The sequence below is a fragment of the Elaeis guineensis genome, chromosome 5, assembly GCF_000442705.2.
Source record: "Elaeis guineensis isolate ETL-2024a chromosome 5, EG11, whole genome shotgun sequence".
Classification (NCBI taxonomy): Eukaryota; Viridiplantae; Streptophyta; class Magnoliopsida; order Arecales; family Arecaceae; genus Elaeis; species Elaeis guineensis.
Window position 1 is genome coordinate 61,785,905 of NC_025997.2, and position 20,407 is coordinate 61,806,311.

Below are 20,407 nucleotides of genomic sequence, written 5' to 3' on the forward strand. Positions count from 1 at the left end.
AAACAAATTAGGCTCCCACTATTTTCTCAGATCCCTACACTCTCTAGGTAGAGATGTGAAAATCTCCATGATTAGTGATTTCTAGTGGGTGGTGCGGTCTCACCGACTGGCTCATCACCTCTTCTAACAGTTATTGATGATGGGTCAACCGATGAGTGGACAACTCTTGTCCAATGATTCTCTAATCATGGTGCACCCAAAACTTGGTCTCTAATTCATGAAGTTCACCGTGCCCAGAATATTGCTCCAATCCTTAGTTAAGTCAAACCCACCATTTGTACGAACTAGATTCCTGATTGAGTCCCTCACCGTATCTGGAATATTGAGCCCAACCCATCCTCTAATTCGTAGCATCCAATGTCTAATGGACATGGTTGCATCTTTTCGGTGCAACTGAGCCACTATATCCAGCCGAGAACAATCAACCCCTGGAAGAGCCCGCACATCCACAATAGTGGAAGATCTTAGACTTAATATTTTTTTAGGAAGATTTGATTTAGGTCTCTTTAAACTTGGCTTGACATAGTCATAACAATTATGACTAACCTAGTGGCATGGATTAGCTCGAATTGTTAGCCACCTCTAATCAGAACTGGATCGACACATATGGCCAGATAAGTGAGACCGATGAAAAAGATATGCCATTAACTCAACAAGAACGCATTCGAGTCGAGTAGCTCCCAATTAAAAACCAGTCGGTCGCATCTGCCCAACTTACTTTAGATACCAAATTGTCGAACCAGAACTAATTGGGTTAGCCTACAATCCAGGCTCTAACCTCTGAGCCAAATTAGGTCTTAACTTGATCGAGTCACATCTAAATGTGATTCGACCTTGATCCAGACTTAATCCTATTAGGCTGGTCAATTATTAGCTTTCATGATCCCACCTAACCAACTGTTGATTCGGTTTGATCAATCGCTAGACCTAATTGAACTACCCAAGCCTGAATCCAATTTTATGAAAATGACTTAGATCTGAAATTCTCAATTTTAGACCTAATTTAATTCCATAAGCTTAATTCATTAATTAAGTCTTGGGTTCATAAACAAAACATGTAAAATAAATCCTAAGATTTCAGGATCTAGAGTTTTGCAGAAATGTAAATTTTGATTTCTGATTAAGGATGAACGCGCAGCACCCCTACACGTCATAAGAACACCCATTGAATGGGAGGAGAGGGCCTTTAAACCCTACTTTGTTCTTATGATCGGACGGCCATGAGGAACACCTTAATCAGAAATATAAATTTAACTATAAAACTAGTTAAATCTAAATTTACATATCACATATACAATTTAAGATCTAACTAATACATGCTTTGCATACATCTCATATATCAAAAATTGATCTAATCAATATGCTTTCAGATTTAATACATCACATGTAACATCTGAAAAATAAAATTTAAATTGAACTATTCAACATAAAATTTATTCTAAACAGTTACTAGAACAATTTTACAACTAGTCTAGGCATACAACAGATCAATCTTATGTATTATCCAAATTTTTATTTTCTGTTTTTGATCTGAATATAACATTTATATCATCAAAAATAGAGAATAAATTAGATCTAAATTATATTTTAATCTCATTAAAATATAAACTTACAAGACTATTCATAGATCAAACTATACCTAGTCTAGTCATGCATCTCATGCATGTTAGATCTTCTCAGATTTAATTTTAAATATTTTGATTTCAGATTCTATCACATCTGATATGACATCTGAAATCCTTTAATATCAGATAAATTAAAAATAAAATCAGATCTAAATTAGATCTGAAACTGAGTCATAAACCTGGCTCTGATACCAGTTGAAGGAAAAACTGTCTTTTTTCTTGTAGGATCTTTCAGATTTCATCAAATCTGGGGCAAAATAATTTTAAAAAATTTTATCCTACATTTATTTCAGATCTAAATCTCTAGATCTAATTTTATTATCTAATATTAATTCAAAAATAAATCTAAAAATATGAGGAAACATGAAATACCTCAAGAGTAATATGATTACCCTGTAGATGATCGCAGCAAGCCTGAGGTTCTGATTTAGCTACGCAATCGCCTGGCCTCTACCAGTATCCACTCGGACAGGATCTGGATCGTCTTCTCCTCGCGAATCTCTGCTCCAAAAATCAGAACTAAATCTGATTAGGAAGATCTTCAAAAGTCTTCCTGAAGTTGGAGCAGCAATCTGTCGAAGAAGTCCTGCAGCCTTCCTGTTCAAGGCGTCAACACGCCTTAGACCTTTGCCAGATGGACGTCCAACTCCTTGGATGTGAAAAGGAGAGGGAGAGCTACAGATGGGATGTGGAGAAGAGGAAAGGAGGCGGCAGCTTTGATGGGTTTTGTGCAATCACTTAAAACCTTAAGCGCAGACGGGGTTTATATAGACCCTGCTGCGCTGCACAGTGCCACATCATTCGACCAATCAGAAAATTCCAATAAATTCAGAAAAATTCTGATTGGTGGAGTGATGTCATCGGATCACATCAGATAAGAACCCCACCCTCTCTCCAAGAGTTGGTGCCAACTTTGGATAAGCACAAAGGTTGGCGCCAACTAGTCCATGTTGATCAAGACTCTCCATCCTTATCCACTTGGGGTGCCCACTTAATCCAATTGGGCTCACACCATAATTTGATTATGGCGTCCAATTTAATGTGGTTTTGGCATGTGGACACTCCACAAAATTCCTCCAATGAGCTCTTGCAAAGTGGCCTTCAATTTAAGATCCATATGTCAATATTTGACAGATGTCCTAAAATGAAAATGACATGTGACAGAAATTAGCAGGTGTTGTCTTAAATACATCTCATGAATTAAGACAAGACTTTTCTGAGCTGGACAAGCTTCATTTAGACTGAGAGAAACCTTCTCAAGGTTCTTTGGGTGAGTCAAATCACATTTGGCTCAGTCGAGATAGAAAAGATTACACGAGGAGAAAATTAGGCTCAATCGTGTGCTAGCACGATTTCCTTGAACCTAATTGGATCTAATCCAAATCAATTAGGCTAGCCCAATTGATGACATCCAGATCCTAACCCTTGTTAGTGTGATCCAGTTAGGTTCAATTCTGTATGGTAATGAGACATGTCGTCATCTCATCATCGACATCATAGAAACTCCTTTCGATGGATCAGAACTCTTCTGATTCAGACAATTAGAATGATCGATCATCAAGATCATTCTAATTGCTCCCAAAATCCACCAGTGACACCTAGCAGCATATGGTGGCAACCCATCAGAACTGAAGACGAACCTCTCGGTGCAGCTACCTATGTGATTGAGTTCCTCTATCATGAGTCCCGACTGAATTAGGGTTAAGGTGAACTCGTCAAACCCAACATCAATCATATGAATCAATCGATCGATCCGAATCCGATGTGAAACCCTAATGGAAAACTCTTTTTCCATTATTTCACTCTGCCATGGCCATGGGCTTAAGGACTCGATCTTTCGATCATCATAGGACTACTCCTCTCATCTACCGAGGTTGATAGATCCCATCTTGGTGCGACCTAGTTCCTACAATGAATATGCTACAGCCAACAAATACCTCAGGGTTCCGAATGGCTAGGAGATCGAGTTATGGTGTAGTCAAACTATAACACACTCAAGGTGAACTGTCGATGCACCTCAGTTCAAAGAACTAGATACACAACTGCAGCATCGAGCTAGTCATCGATGAGAAGGTAGACTTCCTTATGACTGCTCGAGGTGGTCACATTCAGTACTCTCATTCTCAACGAATACCTGTACTTCGCTTCGGTGTCTCCACACTGTAGACTCAAGACACATCTACCCTAAGGAAGCGATGTACACCAACCTTCCGGATCGATCACCATCCTCGTGATGATCCTATGGTCATGAGCTGTTTATGAGTTAGTTATGTAAATTCATGTCTTAAATTTTCAACTCTTGAAAATATGAATTGACAGTCCTACTAACTCAAAGGATGTATCACAGACACAATGTACACAATGTGATAGAAGAATAACCCATTTATTGATTTATAGTCAAAATTACAAATTTGCCCTTAGATTTGTACAGGAATGTGTCAGCCAATCTGGCATCTAGGGCACACATCTAACAAAAGTATTTCGTGACCTAAAACAAATGGCTATGTAAGATCCAAATTTTGCCTTTCCTCTACATTTATTCCTTTAATTGTCCTAGAAGCCCTCTAAGGGAAGGGCCACAATGACTTCCTTTGAGTCGTAACAAAATCTATAAACATAGCCTCCAAAGGAAGGGATTCTTTACTTTTCTACAAAAACCATGTCACTTTAAAAGTCTTCACTTACTCATGATCATGGAGCCATATGGACCTACACTTATGCAGGGAATACATACTTGAATTCAATCAATAAAAATTCAAGAAGTGATCCAAAAGAATTATCAAACTCGATGTGGACCACTTTGACCACAATAAGTAAAGCTGGATAGGATCCAGGAGTGAGATCGCCATATCTGAGGGCCAAGTCACGAGCCAAACTTTCATAGGCAACTTAGTCATGCAACACCCGATTAAAATGATCTTTTTGCGAGAATTGTATAACTTTTCAAAATCAATGACTTGGTGCCAACCCCCTAGGGGGTTGAAACAAGCCAAAATTCCACTGTTCGAGCTGTGAAACGACCTAGTCAAACCAAAAATTTTATTTCAGAAAAGAATTTGACCAAGTGTATCTCCCAATCCATGAAGAATTAAGTGTGGCAATAGAGGACAAAATTGATGTAAAAGTCGAGATTTACCTCCTATAGAATTTTAGTTTTTCTTCATGATTATTTCTACTAATCGTATTTATTTTTTGAAATCTAGTCATATTAGAACTAGAAGAAGAATCCGACCCGGATTGTGAAAAATAGATCTCATTATTATTGTAACTAAAGGCTATATACCTCGATTTTCTGATCAATGAAAGAAAAGGATGTGTAAACCCTACTTTCATAATTTTTTCACATTTTTTCTAAATTTTTTTCAAAAAATTCAAGTTGAGTAGGTTGAGGGAATTCTTTCATCTTCCTAATTGGATCAAATTGGTATCAAAGCTTCCGTCCTCTACATCTATAGGGTCCTTAGTTTATGTTCCAGACATGCAAGCAATACAAACAAAGAAGAGGACTATTCATGCTTCAAGTATATCGAAGGACAAAGGTGAGTTTGGCTGCTAATCGACCTCAGTGGATGATGAGATGAAGGGATGTCTTACACAACTATAGGAGATTGCCTAATTTACCAAGATCGTCTTCCGATTGGCAATGCCTTCAGCACAAGCACCACCAATTCCTACTACAAAGCTATTTCCTGCATCTGAAGACAAATCCATCATCCAACAAGGAGCAACCTATAGGAGGCACTTAGAATCCCTCTCTTCAACCCTTCAAAGTCAAAGCTTGAATCAAGATCATTATATACAATAGGACTATCGACAGAGAGAAAACTAGATAATCGGCCAGACGAGTTAGAGACTTAATTCCCTGTTTATAGATACACCAACAACCAAAAGGTATCTTTTGCTGGCCTTAAGCTTTTCCGCCATGCCCTTACCCGATAGAATTCATGCATGAGGAATAACGACATCTCTAATTTGACATGGAGCAAATTCAACAGCCTAATGAAGAAGCAGTTCTACCCAATCGGCCATGAGAAGGATCAATGGATCACATGACAGTAAAAGCTGAAGATATCAAAGCCGTGCAGATTGAGAAGAAGAATCAATCTACTAGGAAAGGCAAGAAGGGTAACAAACTCAAAAAATATGGCAAAAAAAAAAAGCCAAAAGAGGAGCATGGTGCAAAGCATGTCAACACAAAGCAAAATTATTGCAACCGCTATAACATCCATAGACAGACCAAGAAAAAGTATTAGAAGCTTCATCCCTAGTTGCAGCCAAAAAGGTAGCTGGAGGGCGAGGATTCCAAAAAAAAAGGAAGGCAGTCATCAATGTTACAAAGGTGAAGATGCTGTCTGAACTTGAGCAAGCAGACTCAAAACTGAGCTGATGGTGAGGAAACCCAAGATACTAATTGAGGTAGATCTAAAGGCATGAAAGGAGCACTTCCACTTGAAAATTCAAGTGAAGCAAAGCATTATTGAGATTATCATACATCCTGGAAGCTAGAACACTGTCATCTCCGAAAATCTGATTCAAAAAGTAGGGTTGCAGACCGAGCCTTATTCAAGTCCCTACACTCTCAATTGAATTCAGAAAGATGTCGAGTCGAAGATCACCAAATAGCATATCTTTAAATTCACAATTACTAAAAGGTGCATTAATGAGGTAACATGCAAAGTAGTTTTTTTGGATGTTTGCTAGGTTATCATTGCGAGCACGTACCTTGGGGATCAAGATGGAGTCTTCTACAAGCAGCAAAGAAAGTATCGATTAGTAAAAGATGAAAAGGAGTTCACAATCAATGCCTCTAGAATACCAAGTAGATCTTGCAACCACAACCTAAGCAAAGCGATTTATTAACATTTGTAAAAGTTTGTGATGATGATACGTGAAGCCAATACCACTCATGAGAGGCTAAGCTCTCGCTCCTCGGTTCCACTGACCAATCAACCAAGATCAAGAAATTGCCATCATCATCATCAACGAGAAAGGATGGCAAGGAGCATCCCAACCACGAAGTCTAGATGTGAAAGTGAGATAAGTGGTTCGCAGAGATCCAAAAGCAAAAAAGACCAAGATCAAGAAAAACCATGGATTGTCTCATTGAGAGGAATGTCACAGAACCAAATATGGAAGGATCAAATCTTTTCGAATTAGTGAGAAGGATCTTCCGAGCAAAACCAAGTGGTTCCGCCGCAAGACGGAAACAAACATTTCCCCACCTTCAGTTCTAATTTAGCAAGAGCTAAATCTCCTAAAGAAGGGGAGCCCTAATTTAGAAGGATTACCAGACTTGATGTGGATCATTTTGGAACTCCCAATAGGACTGGATAGATCCAGAAGCAACATCCACCATATTGAAAAATCAAGTCATGAGCCAAACTTTCTAAGACCATAACTTGATCACATGACATCCAATTAAGATGATCTTTTAAAAAAAAATCAAATAACCTTTTTAGATCTACAACGTAGTGCCAATCCTAGGAGGTTAAAGCGGATCAAAATTCCATCATTTAGGCCCCAAAATAGACCAGTTAAACGGAAAGTTTCTTTTTCGAAAATGATTTTGACCAAGTGTATATCTCAATCCATGAAAAATTAGATAGAGCGACAGAAAGCAAAGTTGATGTAAAAATCGAGATCTATCTTCTGTATTATTTTATTTTTTTCAATGATTATTTTTTCTAGTCATATTTATTTTTAGAAATCTAATCCCTATTAAAACTAGGAGAGAAACACGGCCAAAATTGTGAAAGGCGGACCTCAATATTATTATAAGCCCTGATTTTATGATCATCAATGAAAGAAAAAGGGACGTAAATCCTACCTTCGCATTTTTTCCATATTTTTCTAAATTTTTGAAAGATTCAAGATGCGCGAGTTAGAGAATTCTTCATTCTCCCAATTGAATCCAGAAGCTTCTTAGTTCAATAGTACACCTTTATATTTTAAGTATATAACCTCTTCATTTGGGTGCATAAAAAACAAAAAGCAATTATCTGCCATGGCTTTGAACCATTCTAAATATTTCCTCTATCTTTCTTTAGTTCAATAAACCATTACAAAACTTTGGCCCACTTTTCTAGTCTAGAATCATGATAACCTATTTACACTATTATTTTCTCCATTAATAACTGAATTTAAGCTTAAAACAAGCATGCTAAGATTAATTGTAGAAATTCTAAAGCAATGCTCAATCACTAGAAAACCAATCAAATATTGGCCAACCATAGGAATGAAGCAATGTCATCATCAAGGGGGGCCAGGCCCCCACTGACTTCAGAATTTCCCCTTTATTTTGAGTACAATTAGCATGCATAGCACTGCCAGGTCCCACTACTATGCCACGCCCGCACCTGCACAACACCCCCCCCCCGGCCCGCTTTAATTCCTGTCCTTTCCAAGGATGGGCCCCTTTCACTTAAATTGCTACTTTGTTTTGGTTAAGGGGGAAGATTTAAAATTTTATGCACCTCAATGCACACAAGCTCAATCCCCAACTCCAACATTATTTTTTTTCTCAAAAATAAATATATATAATATACATAGATACATATAATATTAAATATTTTTATTTAAATTATATTTTTTTGCTAGGGTGCTTCAATTTTATAATTTTGTAGTCATGCAGTATAAATATACTTGTACCTGCTTTGAGCTATTAAGTGCATAGGCATCAGCCCAGGACCCAAGTCAAGAAAAAAAGTAAATGTAACTGCATTTGCACAACATATGACCTTAGAGAATATTCTGTTTCAGCACTGTATATTCTATTTTTTAAAATTCTAATGTACATATAAGATTATTATTAAAATTTTAGTAACAAAAATCAACAAATACAAGAAAGTAGATATAGATATATTGGAGTAGTTTCTGATTTTAGAGTACTAAATAAGGCTAATTTACACTAAAGCCTTTTTTTTTTAAGTCCATGTACATTTAAAAAAAATAAAATAATAAAATCTCCAAGAAAAGTTAAAAAACTATCCAACAAAGTACCGACATTCCTTACCAAATTAGCTGTCCGGATGTCGCAGGATGTGGTGCATCCTTTTCCCTGGGAAAATCAGGATAGCCCCATCCCACAAAATCTAAAATTTATTATGAACTTAATTGCCATCTTAGAAATTGTAATAAGTTGCCACGGCTTCAATTGATAACACAATAACCAGTAGGCACATCATCACCTTTTTCTTTTCTTTTTTTTTTGTTTATTTCCTACATCATAATTATTTCCAATGCTTTCATCCATCTCTCCATCCTTTTGGATAATAAATCCAAGATATAAAGGTCAATATCTTTGCCACTGTTTTTAATTATACTATTTTTACGTCCCCCTGATTTAAAATTTAATATTCTTCCATAATTATAACTTATCATTTGATCTGATCCAAAACAAAGGTTTTGAAAAATAATCATTTATTATCACAAATTGTAAGATATAATGAGACTGTTCTAAGATGTTGGGAATTGACAATTTTTGTAATTCTCAAAAAGTGCGAACCAATGTGTTTAGCACTTTAGCATACTAATCTTTGCTCGAGTTCCAACAAATGTTAGAAAGCTAGAAGAGTTGACCAAGTAAATTTGTCCGACCTTTCACCCAAGATGGCATTCTGTTGGGTCAAACAGAAGACCATGATTGCTAACAAACTGTGCAACTCATTGACCCAGGCAGTTCAAACTACCTAGATCAAATCATTCTCACCCATCCAAGGCAAAGCTTTTAGGTGGGACATGGAAGCGAAAAAGCAGGAAGCTTGTTAATCTCCCATGGTTGAACCAGAAATGCACGATCTGGCCATCAGTGCAGCTTAGTCTGGGTCAGCAAGTTTAGTACAATGGTCCAAATGCTGTTATTATTCCGGTATGCCATGAGGCAATCAAAATATCTAGTAAACCATTTTAGATACAATATATTGGTACCTTGCACTTGCTAATTATCCCGTGCTATATAACAATATCAATCCTAGGGAACTCTTCATCAAACATGAATGCCTTTTTAGTATCTATATCATATATGATTGTATACGGAACTTTATTTATTTAATTATTTCATGATATGTGCTTCATAGACAATGAATCAATGATGATATCCATGATTTTGTATAATCCCAATTCAGGATTTCTTGGTGTCTTCAATGCTAAGAAAATGCTGAGATAACTTTGAGCCTCTTTTTCAAAATATAACTATAAGAGTTGTGAATTCTGAAAAGGTATCCTTTATTTCATAAACTATTAAGCACCAAAACAATGCAAAAGAAGAAAGAAACAGAGTTAACGGAATAAAGTCTAAGAACATCTAGAATCTCTTTTACTTTTGCTCCTGTTTGGAAGATATGGATATGCAGAATATGCTCATATTCATTTCCATGTTAAAAATGCCCCCTTCTTGCCTTGGTTGGCAAGGGTTTAAGAAATGATACCACCCTCTTCCTCTCCATTTCTCTATTCAAAATTTGTACATATTGATATTCATATGTATACTGTCCTAGGATATCAATATTCTTTTGGAAATTTTTCTCAAACTCCCACATTGATACAGATGTATCATACAGTTACCATTACCGATATCTACATGGCAGGACATGGATACTAACACATCTTTAAGATGGTTCTTTTCATCTGCTTAGTCTATTTATATTTAAACTTAGTTACATAGTTATTTGTTTATTTAAAAACCAAAATTTTATAGATTTTATTGATTTTTCCATCGTCATTATCATATCTAACTCATTTATTCTACTATTTGAAACAAATAATTGATATTGTAAATATCTAATTTTACACTGCATTTGCCCAAAGAAAAATGGATACTTATCATCCTTTCAAATCCAAAAATATGATAAATAAAATAAAGGATATTACTAATATACAAAATGCATGTGTGTTTGCTTATGACAAATGTGGATATGAACTTTAATAATCCTCCTGTATCAAATATTGTACACACAATATGAGCTATGAATCCAACCAACATCTGATGCTTTTTAAACCTTAACAAAAGACTTGGTAAAATTTTTCAGAACTAATAGAGTAGCCAGCCCTATGATTTCTTGAATTTGATTCTTATATCTTTTGCTTCTCTATTTATGGTCCTTCGTTTATTATCCTTGCATTTCAGTATTATTTTTTTTTTAAGTTCTAGCATAGCTGATAGCTCCAATAATTTATTTTGAATCAAAAGCTAAAATTGGCATCCTTTCCAGGCTATCATAATTCAAAGAAATACAGATGCTTTCATTCTTTTTTTTTTTTTTTTCACTTTTCAGATCCTAGTTTCAGAAGCAAAAGAATCCCTAGTTTACTTATGGAGAAAGAGTTGGCTTTCAAGAAGTTCAACAGCATTAAATATATAGACCATAGGAAAATCCTGGATCAAATAAAAAAGATAATAGAATCAACAGTGTTAAACATATAAACCATATGAAAATCCTAGACCAACTAAAAAAGCCACAAACTGTTTAAGCTAACTTCAATAAATGAATAGCCATTCCAACAACATACCTAACATCAACAGCTTGCAAATTAGTACAAATCTTTGCCACTGTTGCCAGACCAAAATCAGTGACATCAGATCCAGAGATGTCTAGGAGCTCCCAAGAATGTTCAGCCAACACAATGAGGAAATCATCGTTCAATAATTTTCTCCTCCTTGCAATAGCCACCATTGCCAACTAAAGGAAAATTGCAAGCACAGAGTTTATATGTAATATTAAATCGCAGGGCTCAATTGCATCAATTGCATTTGCACATGATAACCCAGTCATCTTGACCATGTTTCAGTCCCATAATTGAAGAATGTAAGGCAAATTCAGGAATACTGTCATAGTAGATATTATGCAACAAGAAATATCAACTTGGTGGTGTTATCATGCAATTCCATTGACATGTGAACCTAGAACATTATAACAAGAATCTTAAAGATTCATGTAAGATATATAGCTCATTTACAAACATTATATATCCTATTTTGAGATGCAAAATAAAATATAAACCAAGGTTCACAATCTTGATATTGAACTGCATATTGGTAGGAGACCAATGGTGTCCAATACCAAACCATCTCGGTACACCCAAAAACCTTTTTTATTTTTTTCATTTTCAAGATTTTTAAGATTCCTTTAATTAGTTTGATTGGAAAATAAGGTTTTGTGAGTTCTTTTTTTATGCTTAAATAAAATATACTTTAATTTTTAAAGTTACAAGACTAAAGGATGGTGTGACTATATAATATATTAATATATTACTATTTTTTTAAGCTTCGTGTCTAAAGGATGGTGTGACTATATAATATGTGTTAAATTAACTAAGTATAACATTGAAAATACAAAATATTTATATTAAAAATTGGAAATACGACATATATGCATCTATTAAATTCCAAGTTTAGTGTTGATATCCCTTATACATGCCTTAGTCACAATCATCATCCGGCCCTAGAACTGGACTCCAGTCTTGATATTGGGACCACCAAATATCCTGGTAATCTGTCTACCAAATAGTTATGTCAATACCGCTACTCTTTCTGGGTACAATGGCTGAAATACTAAAAAGGACTGAGAAAGATCTAATACTGCTTTTCTCCTCTATTTCTCCTTTCTCTCTTACTTTGCTCACCTATGAAATATATGGACAAAAGGATGTCAGGCACTTCCTCCTCCAATTACAGAGGCCATGAACCAATATGCAGCCCTTACTGAGCCAAACTGATCAAAAGAGTGGTTCTAGGTGATTGGCTTGTTAAGAACCTATTTGCACTAGTTCAGGCACAAAACCGTGCCAAGATGTGAATCATCCATATTCATGGTCGCTTGGTTCACTACCAACCAAACTTTGCCTTTCGATCTGATCAAGTACACCATGGTATGAGCATTGTCGATTAGTAATCCAAAAGCATATTATTGCAATTTATACATCCATTATTCTCTTTGGTATTAAAGCATGACATTTGCTGGAACACAATTTTGTATCAATAGCTGCCAAACCCGTACTAATAGAAATCCTAAGCCGCCCTTATGCATTTATACTAGGTGTGGGCACAAATCCAAATTTGATTAGGATTTCCTTAAATTGCTGATTTGATTTGAAATCTTGATTTGATTAAGATTTTCTCAAATTACTGATTTGATTTGAAATCCTGATTTGGTTAGGTCTTCTTTAGTTTGCTGATTTGATTTGATTGGGTTTTCCTTATTTATAGAATTTTATATATATTTTCTTATTTTGTTAAGCTGTGTTGCTGAATGTTGCTACTTTCTAGCTGTGAAGTTATAAACCTATAAATACGGACTTGTAAAACATCATTAGCATGTTATGAATGATTGAGAATTGAAATCATTTACAAAATTTTCTATCTTCTCTGACTGCTTATCCTAAATTTCTTCTCTTATCTTTTGCTCTGCCATCTATCTTCTTCCTCTTCTTCTTCTGTTTGGTTCAGCATCAATTGATATCAGAGCCAAACTGTGATCCACGGTCATTGTTTGCTTCAAGGTTTTAAATCCCAAGGGATGGGGGCATCCTGATTTTCTTCCGAAACGAGACGTCCCATCCCGCCCTGTCCCGATGGCCATCCCGATCGGGCTCCTGGTACATGCTTGGGATAGATGAACATGATTTATTTGAATTTATCTTGAAATTTTACTGATCTATTTATTGTTTAAATATATTTGAACTTCTAAGATAAGGCACTGATGAATGTGATTTGTCCGACTTAAAAAAATATATAGGATAGAAATCCTGACCTAAGCAGCATCTAATCACACATGAATAGATGAGTATTGAGTGGAATCATGGACATCGATTGGAGCAGCTGTGTGAGGCCTATGGGCCTGATGCTCAGGCCAAGAGAAATCACAAACTCAAAATATTTTGACTTTTGAGAGCTATCCTGTGGATGCGATCGAATGGACGAGATCGAATGGATCGCATCATGCAATACAACAGAAGAAATCCATATCATGATGTATGCACTAGGTGTAATTGGACCGCTTTAAATCCCACGCCACACTACCTCTTGTATTTCACCAATTCCTAATTGCATGCTGTCCACCGTGCATATGCTCCGAGATTTGCCCTGCTTCACTTGGACCTGGTGCATATGCAATTGGACCACATCAAAGCCCATGGCGGAAAACACGCCATGCTGCCCTTTATATTTCACCAATTCCCGATTGTCCGCTATCCACTGTGCATAGGCTCCAGGATTTGCCCTGGTTCACGTGACGTTAGGAATCTTGGGACCGCATCAAATCCCATGCCACGCTACCCCATGTATTTCACCAATTCCCGATTGCACGTTGTCCCCTGTGCATCAGCCCGAAAGAGGCAAAAACCGCCAAAAGGGTTTCAACAGACCCTCCCTCCTCTCTGTTTCCTCGTCAGAGATCCGAACACCTTCCTCCTTCCTCCTCTCTCTCCTCCCATATGTGCTCCTCCCCGAGCGGCTCCTCCCTCCCGTCCGTGCTCCTCCCAGCCGTGCTCCTCCCTTCCTCTCTCTCCTCCCATCCATGCTCCTCCCCAAGCGGCTCCTCCCTCCCATCCGTGCTCCTCCCTCTCGATGACGATGATGACGGCAGTGGAAAAAAAAGGTAAGTACAACTCCCTCCCTCCCATGCTCCTCCCTCCTGGTGATGAATCGAAGAGAAAAAAATAATGCGAGTCTCGAGCGGGATGGCTGTACCGACGCATGATCTAGCCAGGAAGAAGGCGGGACAGTCGGGATAGAGGCCGGATGCTCGTTTCGGGGTTCTGCACCCGTCCTAGGTGCTGCCGGGACTTAAATCCTCGATTTGCTTCACTTAAACAACTCACCACCATCGCTGCCACAGAACTCCAAAGCTCTCGCCACCATCAAAATCATCGAAAGCCCTCACCATCACCATCATCAATTTCAAAAGGTGTCGATCATTCCTTCGCTGCCAGAATCAAGCCTCCATCGCTGATCGTCGACGTATCGCCATTCTTCGACCCTCATCACATCCGAAAGGCCCACTCTCTTCCCTCTCTACCACTACCGTTGCTCCTTAAGTTGACCCGAACTCAGATCCAAATCTATACTTGCAACCAGATCCAGATCCAACCTAGTTTAAGGCTCCAGATCCAACTCCAACCGGCCCAAAAAAAATAGAAAGAAAAGAGAATCTATTTCAAGTACGCATTTTTGGATCCTTAAAACGCTGATGCAAGGTACGCTTTCTCTATATTTGAGATTTGTGACTAATTCCATAATAATTGATAAACTAGCAAACTGCAAAGGGATCCAAGTAAACCGCTAAAGCCTATTTGTCTCTCCTTTTATTCAAAATCCTACTTGCCTGCACCATATTCACTAAGATTTTAGGAATTCTTCATTCTGCTTGTTTGCAAAAAAAAAAAAATCGCATATCACTTCACATAGTTGCAATCATTAATTTCATGATTCTTGCAAGAACAACATAGCAGTTGAGGAATTATTACTCGTTGCAATTTGAGTCCAAAACCCAACATTCATCTTTTTCTGTCAAACTTCCCAAACCATACATTGTTGAGATTGAAATCACCATGACCATTCGAGACCTCTTCAATGCCCAGGATGCATTGGACAAGTGGGTCGACACCCTTGAACATAAAGTTGATACTTTCTAAACAACCATGGATCAATTTCGAGAAGAGATGATTAAACAATTTTTCTAATTATAAGTTACTTTAAATAAACATGATTCTGAGGGCAACTCTCCAGTTTCCTCCAATGTTGAGCATGTTGGTAGCACAAGTAACAGGCATAACCCCATAGGAACTTCAGATGCTAACTCAAGCTTGTTACCTACTCCCGTCGTTTCTCCATTGCACCATATTAGGACTCCTACTGTTAGGGGGGAGCACCACATATTGGAAGGAGATTTGCCTCTGCTATAAATCGCCCTCAAGTTATTTATCATTAAGGACTCTCACCTAAGTTAGGACACATAGAAAAGAAGGAACCTTATCTAGAGGATGGCCTAGGAGCCTATCCTAAGTCTCAAAATTTCCATGCTAGGCATCATGATGGAAATCATGAGAAATCGCAAAGGCACTCCCCTCCTCAATACCACCACAACCAGCAGGGATATTATCCTGATAATTTAGAGGATATCACTAAGAAGACAAAGGTTGAGGTCCCTAATTTTGATGGCAAACCAGATCCTAATACCTTCTTAGATTGGTTAACAGACATGGAGGATTTCTTTAAGTGGTATGATATGACCCATAGTCAGCGAGCTCGTTTTGCCAAAATGAAGCTCATTGGCTCTGCCAAGACGTATTGGCATGGAGTGCAAATGAACCTAGTATATCTAGGACGAGACCCTATAGACTCGTGGGTTGAAATGAAAGAGAAATTGATAGATAAATACATCCCCACATATTATAGGGCTCAACTGATGAAACAAATGCTCACGCTTAGACAACTATCTTCTAATGTGACTGAATACTTGTTTGAGGAGCTGCTCACTAGATGTGATATTGATAAGCAACCATAGATATTGATCACTCGATTTATCATTGGACTAAGGCCAAAAATTAAAAAGGAGGTTAGTCTCTATTAACCTGATTCTCTTAAGGAGGCCTATCACAAGGTCTTAGAGATTGAGAAGTTTCACAAAACGTCCACTCGGAGGTGCACAACTTTCCAAAGTCATCTCAATTTAGAGGCACTAGAAGTACTTTCTCTAGCCCCATTGCTTATCGAGGAAGTAGTAGTCTTGTTCAGAGGACCTTAGCATATCAAGGTAGAGATGCCGGTGTTACCAATTCTCACCATAATATCTCAAACATTGAGTGCCATAACTATCATGGTAAGAATCATATCCAACCCGATGTTCTCTATTAGATTTGTGTCCTAGAAGCCAATTGTTGGCTGACACATTATGTAATTCCAGGACTTAAATTTATACTTGTAACTTTTCATTATTAATAAAGAGCTTTTTCATTCCAATCATGATTATGTGTCCATGATTTGTCCTAGAAATTAACAAAGATAATTTTTGTATATTCTTAAAGTGTTAAGAATTTAAGACATACATTAATTAGTGGTTAATTTCTAAATGCTCCCGATCAAAGGATCGTCACGAAGGACAGTGACCAATCCATTTGAGATCGGTGCATGGTTCACCTCCCTTATGGGCAGATGAGTCTCGGGTCTGCGGTGTAGCGACACTGGAGTGAAGGTGCAGGTGATTGTTAGAGAACTTGCATTGAGCTTGACCAACACGAGAACCACATGAATGTTTACTCACTCGTCAGTGGTCTTCTCGATGCTGCAGTTGTGTGAGTGATCCTTTGATCTGCGGTGTCATTGGCCATTCGCAGCGAGGCTACTGGATTTGATTACACGTTCCCTTAATCCCTAGCCATTCGGATCCTTGCTATGTATATTGGCTTCAGTAGGTTCAGATTTGCTGTTTGGAGTAGAATGCACCTAGAAAAAATCTATCAATCTTGGTAGAAAAAGAAAAATCCTATACGATTTGCGAGACTGAGTTTAGAAAGTCTTTGGTCAAAGTGTGAATACTGAAAAAAATTTTCACGAGATTCATAAATGAACTCGAATCGAACCAATCTAGCATAAGACTGACAATCGGGTCTGACGAGTTCTCCATGACCTCTGTCAAGTCGGAACTCACGATAGAAGAACTGAATCATTCGATAATTGCACCTAGGAGTTCATACTTTCATTCTACTAAGTTGCCACTACATACTGTTAGATGTCACTGATGGATTGTGAGACTCATCGGACGTCGTCTTGATAATCGATGACCCTCGAAGGATAGAATTGAAAATATTTCAATCCATCGAAAAGAGTTTCGATGATATTGTGATGGAAATCACAATATATCTCATTACCAGATAGAATGGAACCTATGGGATCACACATTAAGAGATTTAATCTCGAAGTTGTCAATTGGACTTATGAAGTTTCAACTGGATTAGGGTTTATTGAAATCCTATTGAGTTTATGAGAACCATGCTAGCACATGGTTAAATCTAATTCTTCTTAAGACTTTGATTTGATCAAGTCCATAGCCTTGAACCTAACCTAAATCTATTTGGGTTTAATTGGGCTCTTAATTGTGAGCCCAAGAGAATTTGATAATGTCAATGAGTTGGCATAAATTATCCTAACATTATCTCTTCATTATCTCTTAATTATCTCTAAGTGGTGTGTGAAATAAAAGGGAAGAATGGGTGGCGCCTTCCTTCAATTTTGGCAGGAACTAGGGTGCCAAATCCCAGGATATTGCAAGAGGGGACTGCCTCCTCTTATGTGGCATGGCGTAGAGGAGAGAGAGAGGGGGCCATGCCCCCTCTCTTGATCAAAACCCTAATGTGGGGCATCAAGAGTTGGCACCCCAACTATCTGACCTATATTCCATGGACATCTCTTATACCAACCTAAAAGGGCTGATTATTTGCCAATTATATCTGATTTTATTAGGAATAATCAAATTAAAAAGGTAGAGAACTCTTATGAGATAAGGATGAACCTTTTTAAGATAATTGGATTCCTCTTTTGAGTCAGGATAGTGCCTATATAAAGAGAATGTCTCTAGGATTTCTAGGTGATAGAATTTTGTAAAAAAAAATCTCTCCCCCTTCTCCATGCCTCCTCTCCTCCCTCTCTTCTCTTCCATGCCCAAGGGTTGGGCGTCCCATATTTCCACATGCCAAGAGTAGAGGTGCTGTCTATCTACAGTGAAGAACGAGGAGAAGAAGAAGAAAAAGGCTGCAGATCAAAGAGTTGATCCTGCAGTGTAGATCAAGGAGTTGATCTAAGTTTCAAGGCTAAGATTCTACTTGGAGAAGAAGAATCTACTACGAGAAGATCAGTTCGAGATTGATCCCAATGGATACCTGTAAAGATCGGACACGTGCGGCTCGAGCATCTACGAATCCGTGATCATCGATAGCGGTGAATATCTACTCGCATTAAGGTATTGAGATCCGATCTCATACTTGTTTTAAATTTCAAATTAAATATTTGTTTTTCTCCTAGGCTTAGATAGGATTAGATTTGATCTTATGCATGTGGGGTTAAAGGATTTAACCCGTTTGCTTTCCGCTGCGTTCAAAAATGATTTTTGAAATATACACATGCTGCCTACCTGAATTTCTAACATCCTCGTCATACTCTGACTTTAGATCATGATACTGGAAACCTGCCAGCTGAGGATGACAACTAGAATTTTGAGGCTGAGGATGTCTCCGAGTATGAGGATGACAACGAGGAAGGACAAGACAATGATGACAAATTTTGTGGGATCGTAAGGTGTATTTTGTCTGCCTTAATGAGCATCGATGAATGAAAGCGTACTTGCATTTTTCACACTTATGTGAAATATGGAGATGCGGTGTACAAAGTCATTATTGACAGAGGGAGTTACATGAATATGATTTCAAAGTCAGCTCTTGAAAAGCTGAAATTGCAGCCTGAACCACATCCCTAGCCATTCAGAGTGGCATAGGTTAATAAGACTTCCTTGCTAGTTACTGAGCGATGTTTAGTTCGCCTACAGATGGGTGATTACTCAAATAAAATCTAGTGTGACATCCTTCTTATAGATGTATCCCATGTCTTGTTGGGTCGACCCTAGTTATATGATCTAAATGTTACTCATTATAGGCCATACAACACTCATGTTGAGGTTTAAAGGTAAAACCATACGGCTTCAGCCAAGCAAACCCTTTGAGTTGGATAAGAAGATGGCATATAGGACTCCAATATCCAGTAGCTCTTCACATGCTTTGAGTTCTTCTAGTGCACATGACTTGAGTCCTTCCTCTTCTCAGCAAGTTGGAAAGAAATGCCTCCACCTTTTGACTCAGAGGGAATTTGAAAAAGAGGGCAACAAGTCAGGCATTGTTTTAACTTTGATAGACAAAGAGGTTTCACAAGGCCGTCTCAATCACGAGTTGACTTTTCCCTAAAGGTCAACAAGTTATTGCATGAATTTGAAGATGTAACACCTGAGGAACTTCACAGCGAGCTACCACTTATAAGGGACATACAATATGCCATTAATCGAGTCCCAGAATCTCAGCTGCCCAATTTGCCTTATTATAAGATGAACCCTAAAGAAAGAGCAGAGATCAATTAGCAAGTTGATGGGCTTTTGGAGAAAGGCTTTGTTCAGCCTAGTCTTAGTTCCTGTGCTGTTCCTACTCTCTTAACTCCCAAAAAGGATGGCTGTTGACGAATGTGTGTTGATAGCTGCACCATCAACAAGATCACCATCAAGTACAAATTTTCCCTCCCTAGGTTGGAGGACATGCTAGACTTTTTGGTCCAGGCTAAATGGTTCACCAAGATTGATTTGCGCCAGAGATACCACCAAATCCAGATTAGATCAGGAGATGAATGGAAGATTACCTTTAAAACTCAAGATAGATTGTATGAGTGGTTAGTCATGCCCTTTGGATTATCTAATGTTCCTAGGACTCTCATGAGGGTTATAATTCAGGTTTTAAAACCATTCATAGGCAAGTTTTTGATGGTATATTTTGATGACATCCTGATCTATAGTGAGACCAAAAAAGAGTATTTAAGTCACATTCGTCAAGTCTTCTTAACATTAAGAGTAGAAAAATTATATGTCAATCTCAAGAAATGCTCTTTCATGCAGACTTGGTTGTCTTTTTAGGATTCATTATCACAGTGAAAGGTATTGCAGTTGACCCCGAGAAAGTGAGAGCTATTAGAGAGTGACATAAACCAAAGACTCTTCTGAGGTTCATAGTTTTCATGGGTTGGCCACCTTCTACAG

At 37.8% G+C, this 20,407-nt stretch overlaps 1 protein-coding gene across 3 annotated transcripts in view; it reads right to left on the bottom strand.

The window, feature by feature from the left end:
* The window catches only part of LOC105034360 (uncharacterized), a 178,773-nt gene that overhangs the window by 100,362 nt on the left and 58,004 nt on the right, over positions 1-20,407 (bottom strand). For all 3 annotated transcript variants that reach the window (XM_073257944.1, XM_010909487.3, XM_073257943.1), the window contains one exon: positions 11,133-11,302. In XM_073257944.1, the coding sequence (XP_073114045.1) occupies positions 11,133-11,302 (170 nt within the window). The remainder of the gene's footprint in view (positions 1-11,132; positions 11,303-20,407) is intronic.